The 18342-nt window shown below is 41.7% G+C and overlaps 1 protein-coding gene across 1 annotated transcript; it reads right to left on the bottom strand.

Moving 5' to 3' along the window:
- Window positions 1-567: 567 nt before the first annotated feature.
- On the bottom strand, window positions 568-8936 carry rgra (retinal G protein coupled receptor a). Its single transcript, XM_061790690.1, has 7 exons — window positions 8668-8936; window positions 8218-8374; window positions 7293-7414; window positions 6090-6243; window positions 5910-6027; window positions 4089-4202; window positions 568-2742 (listed from the first exon to the last, which is right to left on the bottom strand). Exons 1-7 carry the CDS (start codon window positions 8744-8746, stop codon window positions 2599-2601), a joined length of 888 nt encoding a protein of 295 aa, XP_061646674.1. The 5' UTR covers window positions 8747-8936; the 3' UTR covers window positions 568-2598.
- Window positions 8937-18342: the final 9406 nt, after the last annotated feature.

The following is an 18342-nucleotide window of genomic DNA, read 5'->3' on the forward strand; positions in this document are numbered from 1 at the left end:
CTTTAAGTCCGCTAGCTCAATGCTAATGCTAATACAGAACTGGAAATGCCATAGCTGTGTTAACGAATAAAATGCGGCAGTGCTATAAGCCTTTACCCTACTTGAACACAAATTTTGTAGCAACACATGTAGACTGATAATATAACAATACTCGCAGGCATATATCCTTTATCCACCGCGAAGAACAACTAATATTACAACTGATGGGTGGTAACGTCTTCTCTGTCTTCATTTATAGCCGTAAGTCTGCATAATACTGCCCCCAGGTGGCCAGGTTGCACACAACAGAAGGAGCAGCGCAATGTCCATTGAATTGAAGCATAACATGTGACTTACATTCTGTTTAATTATGTCATTACGGTATGTTTTTACAACGTCAAATATTATAGATTGCTATTTTTCCTCATTAAAATACACATTACAAAAAATATATATATTTTTTTGGGGGGGGGGGGGTGGGGGTTGGGGCTGGAATGGATTTATGACATTGCCATTCATTTCAATGGAAAAATATGATTTGAGTAACGGGCGTGGTCACAGGACGAATAAAACTTGTATGTCGAGGCATCACTGTAATTTGGTTTTATTTCATCTTCTTATGTTCACATTTCTTTTCACTTGTGTGGCGGTTATGAATATTAAAACGTCCCTCAAAGATACAGTTGCAAAGGGGTGGAAAATTCCCAGTAAATTTCTAGAAATTTTTTTTATGGTAAGTTAAGATGGGGACTTATTACTTAAATATTCCAAACTGGAAATGATTCATGGGAAGCACGAGAATGGAAAGGATAACTGGTATAAATATCAATATTTTGTTTTGTAATAAGCAGACGTCCATGCAAAACAGATAGCTCTCCTTGCCCGCATGCGAGGGCACAGAAAGGATTGCGTTTGACTTTGGAGGATCCACCGGAGTGCACGCGCCGCAATTGAGACCCGTTCCATTGCGGTCGGGATGATGATGATGATGATGATGATCTGATAAGCAATGTGTGCCGCGTGGCACCGTGCTCAACAAGACAACACATGGAACAGATCGGCGACGCGCACAATCGCAGAGAAACCAAACGTCATCGTACGAACATTCATTGGGATTAAAGAGGGATTCATTTCAAGAGTTCCAACATACATGGTTCTTTTATTGTCCACTATTGTGTTTCATTGTTATACAGAAGTTGTTTATAGTCGATGTTCAAGGTTCTGAAACATGTGGATGTATTTTGGAGCTGCTGACTAATTTCTGATTTGTGGCGGCGTGGGGGGGGGGGGGGGGGGGGGGGCGAAGGGGGGTTCGATTGAATAATAGTCTTCTTGTTTTGTGGGATTAGCGCGAATTCTACACACAGATCAAGCAGCGGCATGTGCTTCCAATTGGGGGGGTGAGGAAGGGGGGGGGGGGGGGGTCTCTATTGCAAATAAATAAACGTAGAGCATAAATGTCAAACAGTAGCGCGAAGTTGTTGAGCTCAATCGTGATTCTCCAAAAGTGTGCTATGCGGGATCACTGCCTACGTAAGTCCAGTTCACTTGTATATAAATAAGTTTGAAATTCAAAATGTTTGCATTTCCACTTTAAGAACTGTTTGTTTTTCAACATTTATTGAGGTACATTTTTTTTTAAGTCCAATTTTGATGTGCAATACATGTTCCTACAATCGAGTCATAATTGTGATAAAGTTGAAATACTGTGAGGGTAAAATAAATAAGGCAAAAAATATATTCCTGTAATAGACTATTCTCCTATTTCTGCCTTGTCAAATGAGAAGAATAAAGTCGTAATTTTTCAGGAATAAATCAGAATATCCTATAATTGTAATAAGATATGACAAATATGTAACGATATTAACTGATTAATATGAAGTATTTCATAAAGTCAAAATAATGAAAACAATAAAAGGATAAATCAAATATTGTGATTTTACAAGAAAAAAAGTTGTCATTCTTTTTCCTAATATCACACGGATAAAGTCGCAATTTTGACAATTATTACCGCTATCCTCATAATATTACAACTTTGTTCTCGGAATGAAAGCTAAAGTTGCAGTATGATGAGCAAAAACGTCTGCCTGAGTAAAGATGAACACTGTTTTGAACCAATTAACAATCTATTAAACGTTTACTAGAAGGATTTGCTTTTTATAGTTTGATTTTTTGTATTTATTTTTTCACGTCTTTTTTCTTTTAAGATTAAAACTTTAATCCAACAACTTTATGACATTTCAGTGTGTTTTTCCCCCTCACCAGTGGGACCATAAACCACTTTTATACCAAGCCGTGTTTTTATTTATGTTTTTAGATAGACTTGATTTTTTTGTGAATGAAAAAAAATGAAAGAAATGAAAAAAAGAAACAGATTCAATTTGTTGTCTATGATATTTTACAACTGAAGGGACTAATTGAAGGACGAAAGCAGGACACGAGGGACAAAGCACGTTACGGACACAACGCACGCACGCACGCACACAATCAAACATGCACAAACGCATACACCACAGAAGACGAAACACATCTACTTTGGTACCTGTGCGAGAACACCACCACCACCACCACCACCACCACCACAAGCGAAATGGCTGTGCAACATTTGCAATGCTAAGTTTATTTGGACTTGTTGTCAGTTTGAGGCACTTCGATCTTCTCCCCGGTGAGGAATTGCCAGATCCCTCCTCGGTAGTTCTCGTTGCCCAGAGCGTACAGGAAGACGTTGAAGGTGGGGGAGGTCTTGGCCAGGATGGGGGCCATCTGCAGCAATAAACAAGCGTGTTCGACCTCAAAAGACCGGGAGGCAATCTATCCAAAAAGTTTGAGATATTGATCTTCCGGGTGAACTTTCCGGATTAGCCTAAAAGGCACTAGAACCTTTACAGGTGAACTTAATTTAACCTTACCTTTTATGTCCAATTGTTCAGTGTTTTAGTATTGTTCTCTAACCGGGAGCCGAATGGCTGATGATATCCCGATGATCGAGATTTTCTGTTTCTATTTTCTTCTAATTCCCAAGCGTCATACATTTGGGTTTTCTTGACATTAAGAGACAGTTTATTTACATCAAAGGACATCTTGAGAAGTTCTAGCTCTCCTTCAACTCCACACCAGTTGTTTTGGATTTTTTACCAGAACAAAACAATATGTGCCATCAACAAAAATTCACATACTAAGCGAAATCTGTAACCCTGCAAATGTAATTAATGTCAAGTATAAAGAATTGTGGACCGATCATTGATCCTTGAGGGACTCCGCAGGTAACATTCTTAAACTCTGACACAGTATTATTGATTTTTACTCATTGCTGTCTCTTTTCCAAGTAGCTTTCTACCCACGAAGAGCCGACACCTCGAATCCCACACTTATTGATTTTTCTCTATTTAATGGTCTGTGATCTACTGTATAGTATCAAACTCTTTATGCTGGTCGAGATAATATTCATTATTGTCATTTGCAATTGCAATTGGCCATCCTGTGTTCCCAAACTCATGCTAGTTTTAGATCAACATTTTATTTTGACTGGTGAACAGATTCAATTGTTTTACAAATGACTTTCCTAAAATTTGTGAAAATTAGGTAAGGTCAATCATTTTTGCCAGTTTGATTTTATTAGGAAAAAAAATGACCTTTTGAAACGACAGATTAATAGGCCATTAGATGTTTTATAATGCGATAAATGAGGTGCAATAATTAACCATATTCACGGAATATAAAAAAGAAATAATAAAGTAAATCAATAAAATCAAACAGCTTGTGTTTTCTGTTTTTCCTCACAATTTCTTTCTTTATCAGTATCATCGATACACTAAGCAACACCTAACTTTCCTAGCTAACGTCCACAAAGTAGTAATTGACGTAGTGTTCCCATCCTTCATCTTCTAAATGGTCTGTTGTGGTATCATCACAACAGTTAATAATCTGTTCTGAAAACTATCGTTTATCCCCTTCCAAGTGCTTTCCAGATTATTTTCACTCTTCTTCCGTATTTTACGCTAGTAATTATTTTTCTGTGTTTTTATATGGCTTGTATTTTCCTTTGCAATCATTATTCCCGAGTTGTACTTTTGCTCTTGAACTAATACGAGAAGCACGGATGCGCTTACCATCCTGAGCTTGGGCGAGACCAGGTTGGCGTTCTCCACTGCGGCGTAGAAGGCCAGGAGGCCGTAGGGGCCCCAGCACAGCAGCATGGTCTTAAGGGGAGTATTTGGGTTGAACTGCAAAAATGCCGAGCGCACGGGTCAGAAGCACACCGCGGGACTTTGACAGCGCATTTTACAGACAATAATCAACAGTTAGCCATCGGAGTTCACTATTTGGCAAGCTATTTCTTGCACAAAATTACTGTTACCTCTCTGAACTGAACTACCATTTACAAAAAGCTTTATAACTGCATTATAATCCAGACTTCACTATTTGGCAAGCTACCTTTTTGCCCAGTGTCTCTGTTTCTTGCTAAAAGCCACCTAATTAGCAAACACATTGAAAATCATTCGTAACTGCTTCACAAGGGCACGCTTATGGAAAAGTGGTACCGACATCACAGTCAGCTGGGGAGTAATGCAAGATCTTACCGAGAGTCCGGGATTAACCCCTGAGAATACTTCTCTTTATGCTACTCCATAAATCCTGCTGCTAATTCGTGAGTCTCACTCAGTCTCATGGGAATTCAAAATGCCAGGAATTCATTACAGCATTCGATTCCCACTCACTGACGCGGATGCTCGTTTTGTCTATATGACTGACAGGCAAAGTTTTAAACGTGCGCGACGTTAGAGAGGCTTACAATAATATTAAGCGTTTGATTGAAACGTTTCCTCAACTGCTAAATCCACATGTGCTAGCTAGTTTTATGGGACGCATGTGGTTGCGCTTTGTACTAAAAGTGTTTCCGCTAAGACAAGCATGTAATGACCTCACGTGATATAAAAAGCTCGTGGCAACTAACTTATTCGAACCGGCCATCGTCTCTCGAGGGAGTTCCACCGCGCTATTCCCCCCCCCCCCCCCCCCCCCCATCTTGTTGGACCATCATCTCCCGTCCTCGTTGCTAACAGAAGCACCGGGTCGCGTGTTAAACTCGAGGCCCGGAGACTAAATCTGGCCCGCGACAAAAAGCGAGTTTGACACACCTGACCTAGATAATCTGTTGTCTCGCTCTCAATGAGGAGCACATGAGGAATGCGCGTGCGTGCGACTCACTGGGAGAATTCCTGCGGTTTCTCCCAGTGAGTCGCTTCAAAGCACAGTCGGATGGAGTCGGGCTTCGGCGATGCCTACCGAGTTGCCAATTGCAATAACTTTTGAAGCTAAATGTTAACATAAATCGAGATGCGATGATAAGGGTTGGTTGAAGGTTTTTGTTGTACGTGTCTGCTTGACTGAAAACCAGAAACAATAACAAACGTACTGTGAAATCAAGACTGTACATCAAAAACTACAATACTTCATTAATGAATTAAAAATTAATTTAATACAAATTTGAGTGGTTGCTTGTCTATATGTGGCCTGCGATTGGCTGACAACAACTCCAGGGTGTATCCTGCCTCACCGCCATGGAGCTCCTCTCAAAAGCACAATGAATACATATTTAAGTCCCATTAGGTGCATCATGTGAGCAATAGTTATGATTTTTGTAACTCTTTTCGGTGTGAATCCTTGTTTTTCTATATGTGGCCTGCGATTGGCTGCCGACCGGTCCAGGGTGTAGCTCCTCTCAAAAGCACAATGAATATATGTTGAAGTCCCATCAGATGGATCATGTGACTCGTACTGTAGTTATGAATATATATGTATTTTTTTTATTCATCTTGCATTTTATTCTTAACATGTGAGTTTGAATGCTTGTTTGTCTTAATGTGGTCTGCGATTGGCTGACGAGCATTTTAGAAAATGGATGGATGGATTGCTCTAATTGTACCGACCTTGGTGTTTCCAGTCTTCTTGAATTTCTGCGCAATGGACTGGTAGGAGGACATGACAACAAAAACCTGGATGGCCATGTTGAAGACGCTCATGGGGATCAAGTAAGAGATGTAGTTCCTACGTGGACGAAGTGAAAGTCAGTGCCCAATCACGCACGTTTTGAGGTGCGCTTGAAATACCTGTCGCCCTTGCTGTAGTCCAGAGTGCAGCAGGTCCTGAGGGGCTCGTAGTCGTACTCGCCCCAGCCGATGAGAGGCATGGCGGACCAGAAGGCGCTGAAGAACCAGATGAAGATGACCAGCGTGATGGCGCTGCTCCACTGCAGCTTTGTCCCTGACGACAACACACAACTGATTGTGAAGCATTCCGTCCCAATGCATCGACGATGAGTCGTTTATGGACTGCAACCAGCAGAGGCGCGGCGTTCCTTGACCTCGATCATTCATGAAAATTAGACACATTTACATGTGGTTTTTTTTTTTTTTTTTTTTGGGGGGGGGGAAATAAACTTTTTTTATCTGAATTTCCTGAACTTCTGTTTCCACGCCAGCATCACTTGGAGCAGAGTTGTGCCACAATGGAGATGTCGACATCATATTTGGCAATTTTCTCAGAAGCGTTAACGTGATATATGTTTCATTACCGCTAACAAAGACACCGGCACAACACTACAATTTAATAATTCAAATTTTGTCCGATATTTTTCTTTATTCATTAGATGAATATACTTTGGAGTCAGCCAGCCCTCCCCCAAATGTCGCCACGAGCACTCTCACCGGCTATTTTTAAAACCTGCCTCTAAACCTGTTTATATTCTTTCGATTTTAATACAGCTGGTGACGCTGCCCATGTTCAGGTATCTTATTTATTTTTGTATTTTTAAAAATTGTTTCAATTTTGTTATTGTTTGATTGTTACTAAATTATGAAATGTTCAACTGTCTTATGTTCAATTTGTATTCATGTGCTGAACTCTGTTCCAGCTGCACTTGTTCTTAAAGTGCAATATAAATGAATGTGAGTTGTATTTAACTTTTAAATACAATACATTTGCATAGAATGTTTTAGGACCGTTTGTTTACAAACATTTATCTAGGTGCATTTTTTTATGAAACTTATGTGCAATACATTTTCTGATTTTTGTTTTTGTTGTTGTTGTTTTTAATTTTCCTCCACGTGGAAGCCATGATGAAATGATGAAACTTTGCATTATGTTGCAGTGGCTTCCAATGATCCTAAATATACTTCTGGTTGTCTTAGAAGACCTTTCCCCCGTCTTGCGAGCAGGCTTCATCGGTTCACGCAACGAGGCCCGGCCCGCGTCGGTGCGGTTCGGCCTTGCGCTTCTGATTAATGGCTGCGTTCTTCCAGAGCGGAACTCACTTGTGCAGTACTGGTGGTATCGATCCCAGGCGATGGCGGCGATGAAGTGGATGCTGGCGAGAGCCGTCACGAAACCCTGGAAGCCGTGAGTCTGGCATCCCTCGGAGCCGTACGGCCAGTACCTGTGAGCGGGGGAAGGGGAATCTTGTGTGTCGATCAATCAATAAATGTCATTTGATTATTCCAAATATTTATCCTGTGTTGTGTTTTGTGTTCAAAACCGCACACGAGCATACACGCAGAAGGAAAGAGGAACTTTATTTTAAGGAATAGAATAAATGAGGAAAATCCCTTAAATGTGCCGTCCTGCATCTGAGTTTGGCCTCGTGTGGCGTTCACGCCGCCGTGAAGACAGCTCCCTCTCACCTAAACTGGCAACAAAGGAGATTACCTCCACTCAACTGATTGAAGAGACGGGCAGGTCACGATAATGGCGGACCCCTCCCGATTATGGCACGGAAGCGCACTTCGTGACATTGCATTTAACGGAATGTTAAGCGCCACTTTGACTGATTTCAGACCGTACTTGTCGGGATCTGCAGTAAAGCAAGGCTATTAATTGTTCGTCGCAAACCAATGATTTATCTCTCCACGTTGTAACATTTGATTTATTGATTTATTTCTTCATAAAAATATTCATCATAATCATTATTTGATGTTTGGCTGGAAGGAAAAAACTTTTTTACTTAAACACATTTGGATTGAATTTATTCTTGTTAATGTTCAGACTGTACTGAATGATACAGTGGCTTACAATGACATGAAATGTAGGACACATGTCCCCACTAGGCTACTGTATTTGAATGTCGTTGCTGATTTGTGGTCATTGGAGAGCCAAGTTTTTTTTTTATTAAACATTTTTTTTTTTTTAATCGGTGGCGCTCTCTGTAAAACGTCGGACGTTGAGATGATCAAGGTCACTGACCTGAGGAAGCTGGAGAAAGCCGCGACGGTGGCGTTCATGGAGATGCCCATGTCGGCCATGGCCAAGCTGAAGACCAGGAAATTGCTGGGGGTCCTCAGCTCCCTCACTTTCAGGAAAGCGGCGATGGTGACCGCGTTTAGGAAGAAGCCCATCAGACCTTTGAAAGGGGGGGGGGGGGGGGGGCACACACACGATGACACGCGTCACTCGTGGGGTTGTGCGCAAAAAAATTCATAAATTGCGCGTCGTCGTCGGAGGAACGAAACCAGTTGCACACAATTAAAAAATAAATAACAATTAAAAAGAAAGAAAGAAATAGAGTCGAGTGGTGATTGTGGTCTGTGAAGGAATGGATGACACCCACGCCCACTGTGGGTGAGCGGGTGCCTGCTGTTCGTGGCCGCAATAAACAACAACAAAACACAAAATAAATCAAATAAAAAAACTCACCCTCGACCAGCAGACACGATCCCAGGGAGAAGACATCAAACTCGGAGAAGCCCTCCGGTAAAGGGTACGACGAGACCATCCTCGGAGCCGATTTGTCCGCAGCTTGCCGCACGCACAAATCGCAAAACGCAAAACACGCACACGCACACGCACACGCACGCTGGCCCGACCGGCGAGCGCGCCGGCTTTTTAAAGGGCCACTTCACCGGAAAAGCGTGCCGTTCATTATGTAAAGCCGCCACCCGATCCGCGCAGGAATGTCTTAAAACCGAAACACAGCAAAGCCCCTTCAATGACTTACACAAGCAGCCTTTTTCTGTGCGCGTGCGCGTGGCGGACGATGATGACGATCTTCATCTCCGTGCTCACAACAGGTGTCCGCAAGCCGCATCTTCTCGCATTCAGCCAGTCAAAAACAAACCAAAAAGCAATAAAGATATCAAAATGTCGTCCGCCAGCAGCAGACTGCACACGAATCTCCACTTGCAGCTTGGACGCAGCATACATTGTCTTTCAACTGGCACAAATGAAGGCGCTCTTCTTCAACATACGTTTTGATGTGCAATTGGACCTTCAGTCAAAAAGTCAAATGTGCTCCTAACATGGGTCAAAGGTACACAATCGCGACTTTTTCAGCGATGACACTTTGTTTTTTTGACACTAAATGTAATTTTCAGAATGGCTGCCTTCTACATTGAGATGAGAACAAAGTGGGGTGATGAGAATGCCGACAATCATGATGATGCGTTCAATGAACTGCGTGCTGCAACCATTCAGAGGGTTCGATGGATCCGGTTTTGGTACTTTTGTTGGACCGGCCGACCTCCAATAGCAAATTTCAGCGAGTAATTGATTCAAATCGCCTCTCTTAATAGCTTCAACCACTGGTGTCAAACTCATGGCTCGGGGGCCCGATCCGGCCCGCTGTGTGATTTGAAGTGGCCCGTAAAAGCAAATCATGTACATCCACTTCGTCCATACATCCATCCATTTTCTGAGCCGCTTCTCCTCACTAGGGTCGCGGGCGTGCCGGAAGCCTACCCCGGCTATCATCGGGCGGGAGGCGGGGTACACCCTGAACTGGTCGCCAGCCAATCGCAGGGCACATACAAACAAACAACCATTCGCACTCACATTCACACCTACAGGCAATTTAGAGTCTTCAGTCAACCTAGCACGCATGTTTTTGGGATGTGGGAGGAAACCCGAGTGCCCTGGAGAAAACCCACGCAGACACGGGGAGAACATGCAAACTCCACACAGGCGGGGCCGGGGATTGAACCCCGGTCCTCAGAACTGTGAGGCTGACGCTCTAACCAGTCGGTCGCCGTGCCGCCTCAAATAAACCAGTGACAGAAAATTGTGGGATTCACCAACATGTCAAACTGCAACAGTGTAGCAGCGCCAACTACTGGCAAGGAGGACTTACTCCATGTCAGATTGTTATATTTTTTTTTTTTTCTGCTTTAAGTATCTGCGGACGGTGTCGGGAGCCCCCACGAGTACCCTATGCCTAGAAATAAGGCCAGTACCGGCCCGATAGTGATACCGAGTATCAGTATTCGCACCTTCCCAATTCAGTCATTAAAATGTCAGCGCGGAATACGCGGAAACAACGATCAGCGAAACAAAAATGGATGGACTGAGTGAAAAGGGGACAATAGCAGTTAGCGCTAGAGTGGCTAGCACGTTGGTGTTTACTGACCCGAAACGGTCCACGGGGTGACAACACAAACTGGTGTTCGTCGGCAGGGTTAGCTGAGCTGTTGATACGGATTCCGCTGGTTTTGATGCCGTGTTTAGTCTTAGTTTGGCGAAACCATCCTGAGACAAAGCAGATAAGGGCGCCGCTATCCTCGTCAACCTCACTCACTGACTGCCAATCACGACTTGGTCATCCAATCACAAAGCTATCTTTGTGATTGGATGACCAAGTCGTAGGCTAGAAGCTGAGTGAGTTAACAATCACCTGTCTTCCACTGCGGAAAATTGCTTGTGTGGACAACTAGTTAGATTTTTTTTTTTGGGGGGGGGGGGGGGGGGGGGGGGGGGGCATGTTTTCTTACGGCTGACAATAACCATTTGTTGTCTCATTTAAAAAGACACTACAATACACTAAATATCATACATACTGCAAACAGTATTTTGCCATGAAAACCATTTTTTGAGTCTTTTACCACATTACAAAAAATCAAGAACAGGCACGTTTCTTCAATGAATAACAGATGGTAGGTTCCAAAAAGAAAAAAATCGGCAAAAGGATGGATTTGCAAATACCAAACTGCCAATATACAGAGCCCCAATGTACAGTGTTTACTTTCTGCTGCTTTGCTGCTGTTGAATTTTGTGTATCATTTGGTATCCTCAACAGAGTGAAACATGCGCACACATAACACGTGTTAGTGGTTAGTCGTCTGAGGATTCGATTCAAAGGTCAAACGTTCAGCCTCCAAATTTAGTTCCGCTCTAGCGAACGTTAAGATGATCACGCCAAGTGTGAAAAACAAAAAAGGCCACCCAATGCCGGCCTTCTGAGTGGCTTTGTCACATTTCGTGTCGCGACAACGTCATCATTCGCGGCTTTTGGTGCCCCCCCCCCCCCCCCCCCCCCCCCCGCGCTCGCAGGGGGAACAAACCTGACATTGTGCGCGCTCGGTCTCGGGATTACAAGATCAGGAATGTTCGGAAATGTAGGTGACAGTGTGACTAATCGTACGAAAGGCCACTTTTAAAAGATCCTTAATTGTTTCCATGTGTCAGCTTTAGCCCCAAAATAAAAAGGCTTATCAGATGAAGACTGAAAATTTGGGGGTGGGGGGGGGGGGTTTCATACTCATAGCATACTGTAGAACACGTAATTTAATTTGTTTAGTTTGATGAAAATACCCGCACAATTGCTACGTGTTGCTGCTCCGTGTGTTCAAGTCGCAGTTGTTTGAAGGTTTATAATTACTGAAGCATCAAAGCTCATTTTCAGCAAATATGTCTAAGGTAGGGCAGCACTGTGCACAAGTGGCCAACACATCTGCCTCACAGTTCTGTGCTTCGGTTTCGAAATCCCGCATGTTGACTCTAAATTGTCCATAGCGGTGAGTGTGAATTTTTGGAAAAGATTCTTTTTAAATCTCGATGTGCCCTGCGATTGGTTGGCAACCAGGTCAGGGTGTATCGATGAGGCTCCAGCTCACCCGTCACCCTAAAATGTGCACAGAAAATGGCGGGATGGATTTCTATGGTCAGTATCTTCATGGAAAGGTTCTTCGTTTTTGTCCCTTATGACTTCCCACGAAATGTCGCAAGAACACACACGGGTGCCGTGAATAAACATTTGAGCTGTTTTTACGTAAAACCTTGCGCTATCTGCCATTGATTTGCAGTCATGCTAAATTATCCTTCCGCCTAAAATGCCGCAATAACTCGTTCCCAAGCTATACAGCCGTTTATCATTCGCGCGCCTGCTACATTGTGATTTTGAAAGCAATCTATTGAAATGTGTATTTGCAGTAGATATGGTCTGGATGCTGTGGATCTTTACCACAGCACTGAGGCTGCGTCTGGAACGTTAATATTTGGATGTTATTGTTCATCCACATTATGATTTGGTATTTTCTCTGACCGACACTAAGAAAAGCAATTTATTCTCCTTTACATTCTAGGGAAAGATTACTACTGCAACCCTTTTTTTAAATTGTAACAATGACATTGCAGCGAAATAAAGTCTACTCCAATGATTTGGATCCAGCAAATGAGATTAAGGATTTGCGACATATGGAATGTTTGAGTTTTCCTCAATAAGTGATTGCCCAAGAGGTTAAGAGGCTCATTACAGGTCTTTGCCGGAGTAACACTCTGCATACTTACTCACAGGGATTTACACAGAAAAAAAAGGTGATATAAAACTTTAATACGAACATAGATTATGGTTTAATATGATTAATTACTGGAGAAAGTCCAGTTTTTGTGCGTAGTACAAAAGAGAGTAACACGCTGCGTAATACGGTGACGATCTCTCACTGTAATCCAGTGTGACAAAATGAATCATCAGTGTTAATGGCTGACCCTATCCTATTGGGTCGTCCTATCCTGTCCTGTGCTATCTTCGCCTAGCCTGTCCCACCTGTCCTGTCCGACCCTATCCCATCCGTATAATTTATCCTTTGTCGATTTCATTCGTCTCAATCCTTTCCTGTTCCCTGTTCTATTCAATCCTTGCCTGAGCCTAGTTTACCTTTCCTGTCCTGTGCTGACCTCTTCTCACCTAACCTATAACCTGTAGGTTAGCATATCACATCCTATTATTTTCCCATCCTATCCTGTCCTGACCTATCTGGTACTATTCTGTCCTTTGCCTAGCCTGTCCTGACATATCTTATCCTACCATAGCATATTTTGTCTTATCTGATCCTTAGCCGATCCTAAAGTGTCATATTTGACTGTATCTCAACCCAACTCATTGGTTGCCTGTCCCCACTTGTCCGATTTAAGCCTATCTGATCCGGGCCCCCGTCATATAATACCACGCTATCACATAACATCCTGTCCTTTTGCTACCCTGTTCTGTCCTGACCTATCCAAATCCAATAAGACTATCCTCTCTTAACCCAGCCTTTTTGCCATTTTTGCTAATGAGATATTAAGACTATCCGATCATGTCAGAGCCTAGCCAAGTCAACCCTAGCCCAGTCCTGAATGATCACATCAGATTGTAATTATATGATGGCCTATCCTATCCAAAGTTTTTGCTGTCCTGCCCTCTGTTCTTGGCCCATCAAATCCCACCCTCTGCCATTCCTATTGTATTTTACCCTTAGGCTATCCTAACCGTTCCTGTCCTAACCTATACTTTCCTAATCTAGCCTATCCCATCCTTTCAAAATCCTAGACTTTGCCTATCCTATCCTGCCCTACCTATCCTCAAACACATGAAACACCATCTTTGACTATTTCCTCACAGATAGTTCCATTGGAGGCACACCTCACAGAGTCAATGTCTCATGGTCTTGAAGGTCTTAGTACAAAGTACAAAGTTCTGAGAATGAAACAAACGCTTTATAGTCGGACGTTCTTTGCACTGCCGCCAAATCGGTTCTTGAGTTGATATCTCTCAAGTCTCCTTTCGCTCACTGGCTACTCACATTTTCTCTGTTCCATGTAACACAGCAGAACGTTGCCCACTGCCAATTTATTGCAACAGAAGGGGGCAAACTGCCGCCAGCATACCCCCCCCCAAAAAACTTGATTAACTTTACTGGCAATGTCGTACTATTCAAGATTTCTTCCTGTCTAATATTGTTCTGTAACATCCCTCGTCGAGGCCGGTCTTTGTTTTGGAAAAAGTGAAAATCAAAGAAAATCAAACCTTTGATGATCACTCACATCATCTTTCAATCCAGTTTCTCATGTGGTGTCATGCAGGACAATAATTCAGCTTGTTTATGGGGCAGTTTTATTTTGAAAACTTTCCAGATCTGACTGGGGAAACAAAAGGTTTCATTATTATTATTGTGATGATTTTGTTGGATTTTTTTTACTGTCACTGTTTGTATTAAAATCGGGACAGTCCAATGCGACACTTGATTGCTTTTGAAGTCGTGAACGTAATATTTGACTCAAGGTCCCATGCCACAACTATTCTATTTTGTATTTCTTTCTTTTTTAAATCATCTTTGATGTCCTTTGATCTGGTTCGCAAGACAATTCGGGTTGGAAATGCCCAGGATGCCCTTTTTCAAACTATTCCAGTTGGTCCAAAACGCCTGGCAGATGAGATTAATATTTGGACATGAAAAATAAGCTTTGCTTTGATCGGATCGGATCGGATCGGATCGCTGTTCTCCTTAATTGGAATAAGGAAAACAGCATTGCTCGGATTGGTAACTGACAAACCACTTATCCACATCCAGTAGGGTCTTTACCACAATGGTAGAAATGTGACTATGAAAAAGGATTTGCTCATTATATTACGATGTCTTTGACACAGAGTCTGAAGAGGAAACGGAGGGAGAAGAACAAAAGGCAGAAGAACCTCACTGTGCGTGTGCACAGCGATGGACGTCTCGGAACGGTTCATTCCATTTCAGCCCGCTTAACTCATCGCACAAGTTCGATCGAATATTTTCAGCTTGTACATGGAGTGGGTACACACGGAGCATAACCCTAATATTTCCAGTGCATTTGTTTCTTGTTTCTTGTTTCGTTTATGCACCTCCGAATTAATGTATCGGCTAATATTCCCAAATCACACATTAATATCCCCATTTTTATAGGCTCCGTTATACAGGCCTTTGCACGCAACAGCAGAGGAGTCTCGTTATTATGATTGTTATTATTTATCTCCAGTTCATTTGAGTCTACACACTTTTTACACTCACTTTTTCTATTGAATTTTAATCTGGATGTATTTGTTCTGTTGTGGTTCCTTGTTTTTATTTGTTTAGTAAGGTGACCTCATGGGTGCTCATAAAGGTGCCTATCGATACAACGCATTATTAATAGGATTGTTATTATTATCATTATCATTATTATTACAACATTTCAAAAGGATCAATTGTCATATAATCATCTCATATGTACAATTCTGCTAAAGACTCAAATAAATGCCCGTCAGATATCAAAACACTTTGGGTGCAATTGATGACACAGAGGGTCGTTTATTTTGATTTGTAATATTGATGAATGCAAAGCAAATGTATTGATAATAGCGCATGTCATACACAAGGTAACTCAATGTGGTTGACATGATTAAAAGCATTTAGAAACAAAGAAAAATAACAGCTTAGAACCATTTAAAACAGAGAAGAATAGAAAAATAAATGAAATCAAAGTAGAATTAAAAGAGCGTGCAGTGCAAGAAATATCATTTAAAAATGGAAATGATGAATGAAGAAATAAATGGGCTGCAGCAAACATGGCACTGGAAGGACAGGTGCTTGAGCGCCACTTGAGGTCTATGTATGCATGTGCCTTATGACTGTGATTTATGTTAATTATGGTTAAGTTCAGTTCAGTTTATTTTTGAAAGGGGACAATGCAATTTCATAAAACACATGAAGTACACATGGTTAAAAAAGCCCGAATTAGCCAGAAGGCTAGTTTTCATCTGTAGTCCCCTGGCCATGATGTCAAAAAGCAGTCAAATACATCTACAAGACAATATAATACAGGATACATAATCAAACTATACTATTAAGAGAGAATAAAACCATCATTTTTTGGATCATAACAAAAAGACAACATAACATACTTGTCTTTTAGTGTTGGCAGCTATAGGTGTTAACTAGCCACATTTTCAGTTTTTTTGTGAAGGCCTTGTATGTTGGAAGCAGTTGAACCTCCTTCCACTCACCAGCGCTCCTCACTGACCAGGCTGACTTACTGAAAGTGCTCCTGCGCAGAGGAATGAGACAGTCAGCTCTGACAGAGCCTCGAGTGACACGCTCAGAGCTGTTTCTTTGGCTGATGAACTCAGCCAGAGGAGCTGGGGCCAAATCATGCAGTACTTTATAAATCAAATTGAAATCTGCAAATATGTGAAGACGGTCCCAGTTTAAAAGACTGTATTTTTTTTAAATTGCACAGTGATGATAGTGCCTTGGTTTTTTATCCATCACTTTAATTACTTGTTTGTACAAAACTTCCAATGGTTTTTTTGCATTCTGACCAACCTGGGACCAACTGGTTATGCAATAGCTAAAGTGACTAAAAATCATCGAATGCAGGTAAATTTTTGCAGCTTCAGTTGACATTTCATTCCGAATTGCACGAAAATTTGCGAGGTTTAATTTGATATTTTTACACAATTTGTCAATATGGGCTTTAAAGGAAAGCTGTGAATCAATTATTAACCCAAGATATTTGTATTGGCTGACAATTTGCATTTTTTCTCCATTAACAAGTATGTCGGGGTCAGGTGATACTCGATTTGTTTTAGTGAGATACATGCCTACAGTTTTAGAAACGTTTAGCTGTAGACAGCACTCCTGCAACCAAGTTGTGACACAGGACATTGTATTAGTGAGTTTAGCAGCAACAGTATCTTTGGAGCGACCATGAACAAAGAAAACTGTGTCGTCTGCATACATTACGCACTCTGCTTCAGAGCAAACAGTGGACAAATCATTGATATAAAGACTAAATAAAAGGGGGCCCAATATTGATCCCTGAGGGACTCCAGAGGTTAGCCTAAGAGACTCTGATCTGCAGTTGTTAACTGATACAGATTGTGTTCGGTCATGCAGATATGATTCAATCCAGCTCACAGCTTAAATTTTGAGAGCTTGGTAAGAAGAACAGAGTGATTTACTGCATCGGAAGCTTTCCTGAGGTCCAAGAACACCGCCCCTACAACTCCACCCTTGTCGAGAGAAGATTTGATTTTCTCAATGAAGAGGCATGTAGCCATTTCAGTGGAATGCTTGGATCTGAAACCAAACTGCATGGCGTGGAGAGAGGGGGAGCTGCTGATTAAATAATGGACAATCTGCTCTGACACCCATTTTTCTGCAACTTTGGAAATGGCCGGAAGAATGCTTATAGGTCGGTAGTTATTCAGAGAAGTTGAGTCACCGGATTTAAAGACGGGGGTAACAATAGCAGATTTCCAGGCCTTTGGAAAGTGACCAGATGAAATTGAAAGATGAATGATTGAGGCAATAGGAGGAGCAAGAGTTGAACCGAGATCTTTGAGCATGCTCGTGTCCATTCCAAAAACATCCTTTGCCTTAGATGGTTTGAGTGAATGAATTAAATCGATAACTTTGGTCTCAGTAATATTTGTAATAGTAAAGAACTGCGTTGTAGACAATGCAGGGTATTGCTTCCTTTGTTTTACTGCAAACTTAGAAGAGATTTCTGACACAGATTCAATGAAGTAGTTGTTAAAAGCATCAGCCGTCACCTGAGGTTCCGTCAGGATGTTTCCATTTCATTGAATTTGCATTAGTTTTGTTTTGTTATTTTGTGTAACACCCAATAGTTTTTGAATATAATTCCAGGTTATTTTTGAATTTCCCTTCGCACTATTCAGAGCAGTAATGAAAAAGTCAGCTTTAGATTTTCTTATTTCTTTCACTAGCCTCTTTCTCAGTGAAATAAAGTGGTGTCTATTGTATCCTGATTTGACCGACAACTTCAAGGAATGATCGCGTTCTTTCATCAGTTTCAGAATAAATGTGTTTAACCAAGGCAGGCCATTCTTTCTAGCTTTTAGTTTAATTATCTGTGTAAATTGTATAATCATTTCTTGTATTTTGTTGGCAAATTTAGAACAATCCTCATCTAAATTTTTACCAGCGAGTAATACATCCCAGTTTACTTCTTGGATGGAATCTTGGAAATTTGGTTGTTCATGTTTTGGTATCCTATTGGATGCAGTGGTGGCCAAGGGTTTGAAGCGCTTTTTATTTCATTTTCTTGTGATCAGACAATCCTGTGAGCATATTGTATGGCTTCAAGATCCTTTCTGGCCTATTAGTAAAGGCTAGATCAATCTGAGTTCGGGTGGAGTTTGTAATTCTCGTAGGGCCATTAATAACCTGAGTCATATCCATATCATCCATAACCCTTTTCAATTTTTTCCTAACTTTGTTAACTTCCCAATTAACATTTAGGTCACCCATTATTATCACCTCTTTTGCAAGATTGAGTTGTTTCAGTAACATTTCCAGCTTTTCATAG

Source organism: Phyllopteryx taeniolatus, chromosome 11 (genome assembly GCF_024500385.1).
Source record: "Phyllopteryx taeniolatus isolate TA_2022b chromosome 11, UOR_Ptae_1.2, whole genome shotgun sequence".
Lineage (NCBI taxonomy): Eukaryota > Metazoa > Chordata > Actinopteri > Syngnathiformes > Syngnathidae > Phyllopteryx > Phyllopteryx taeniolatus.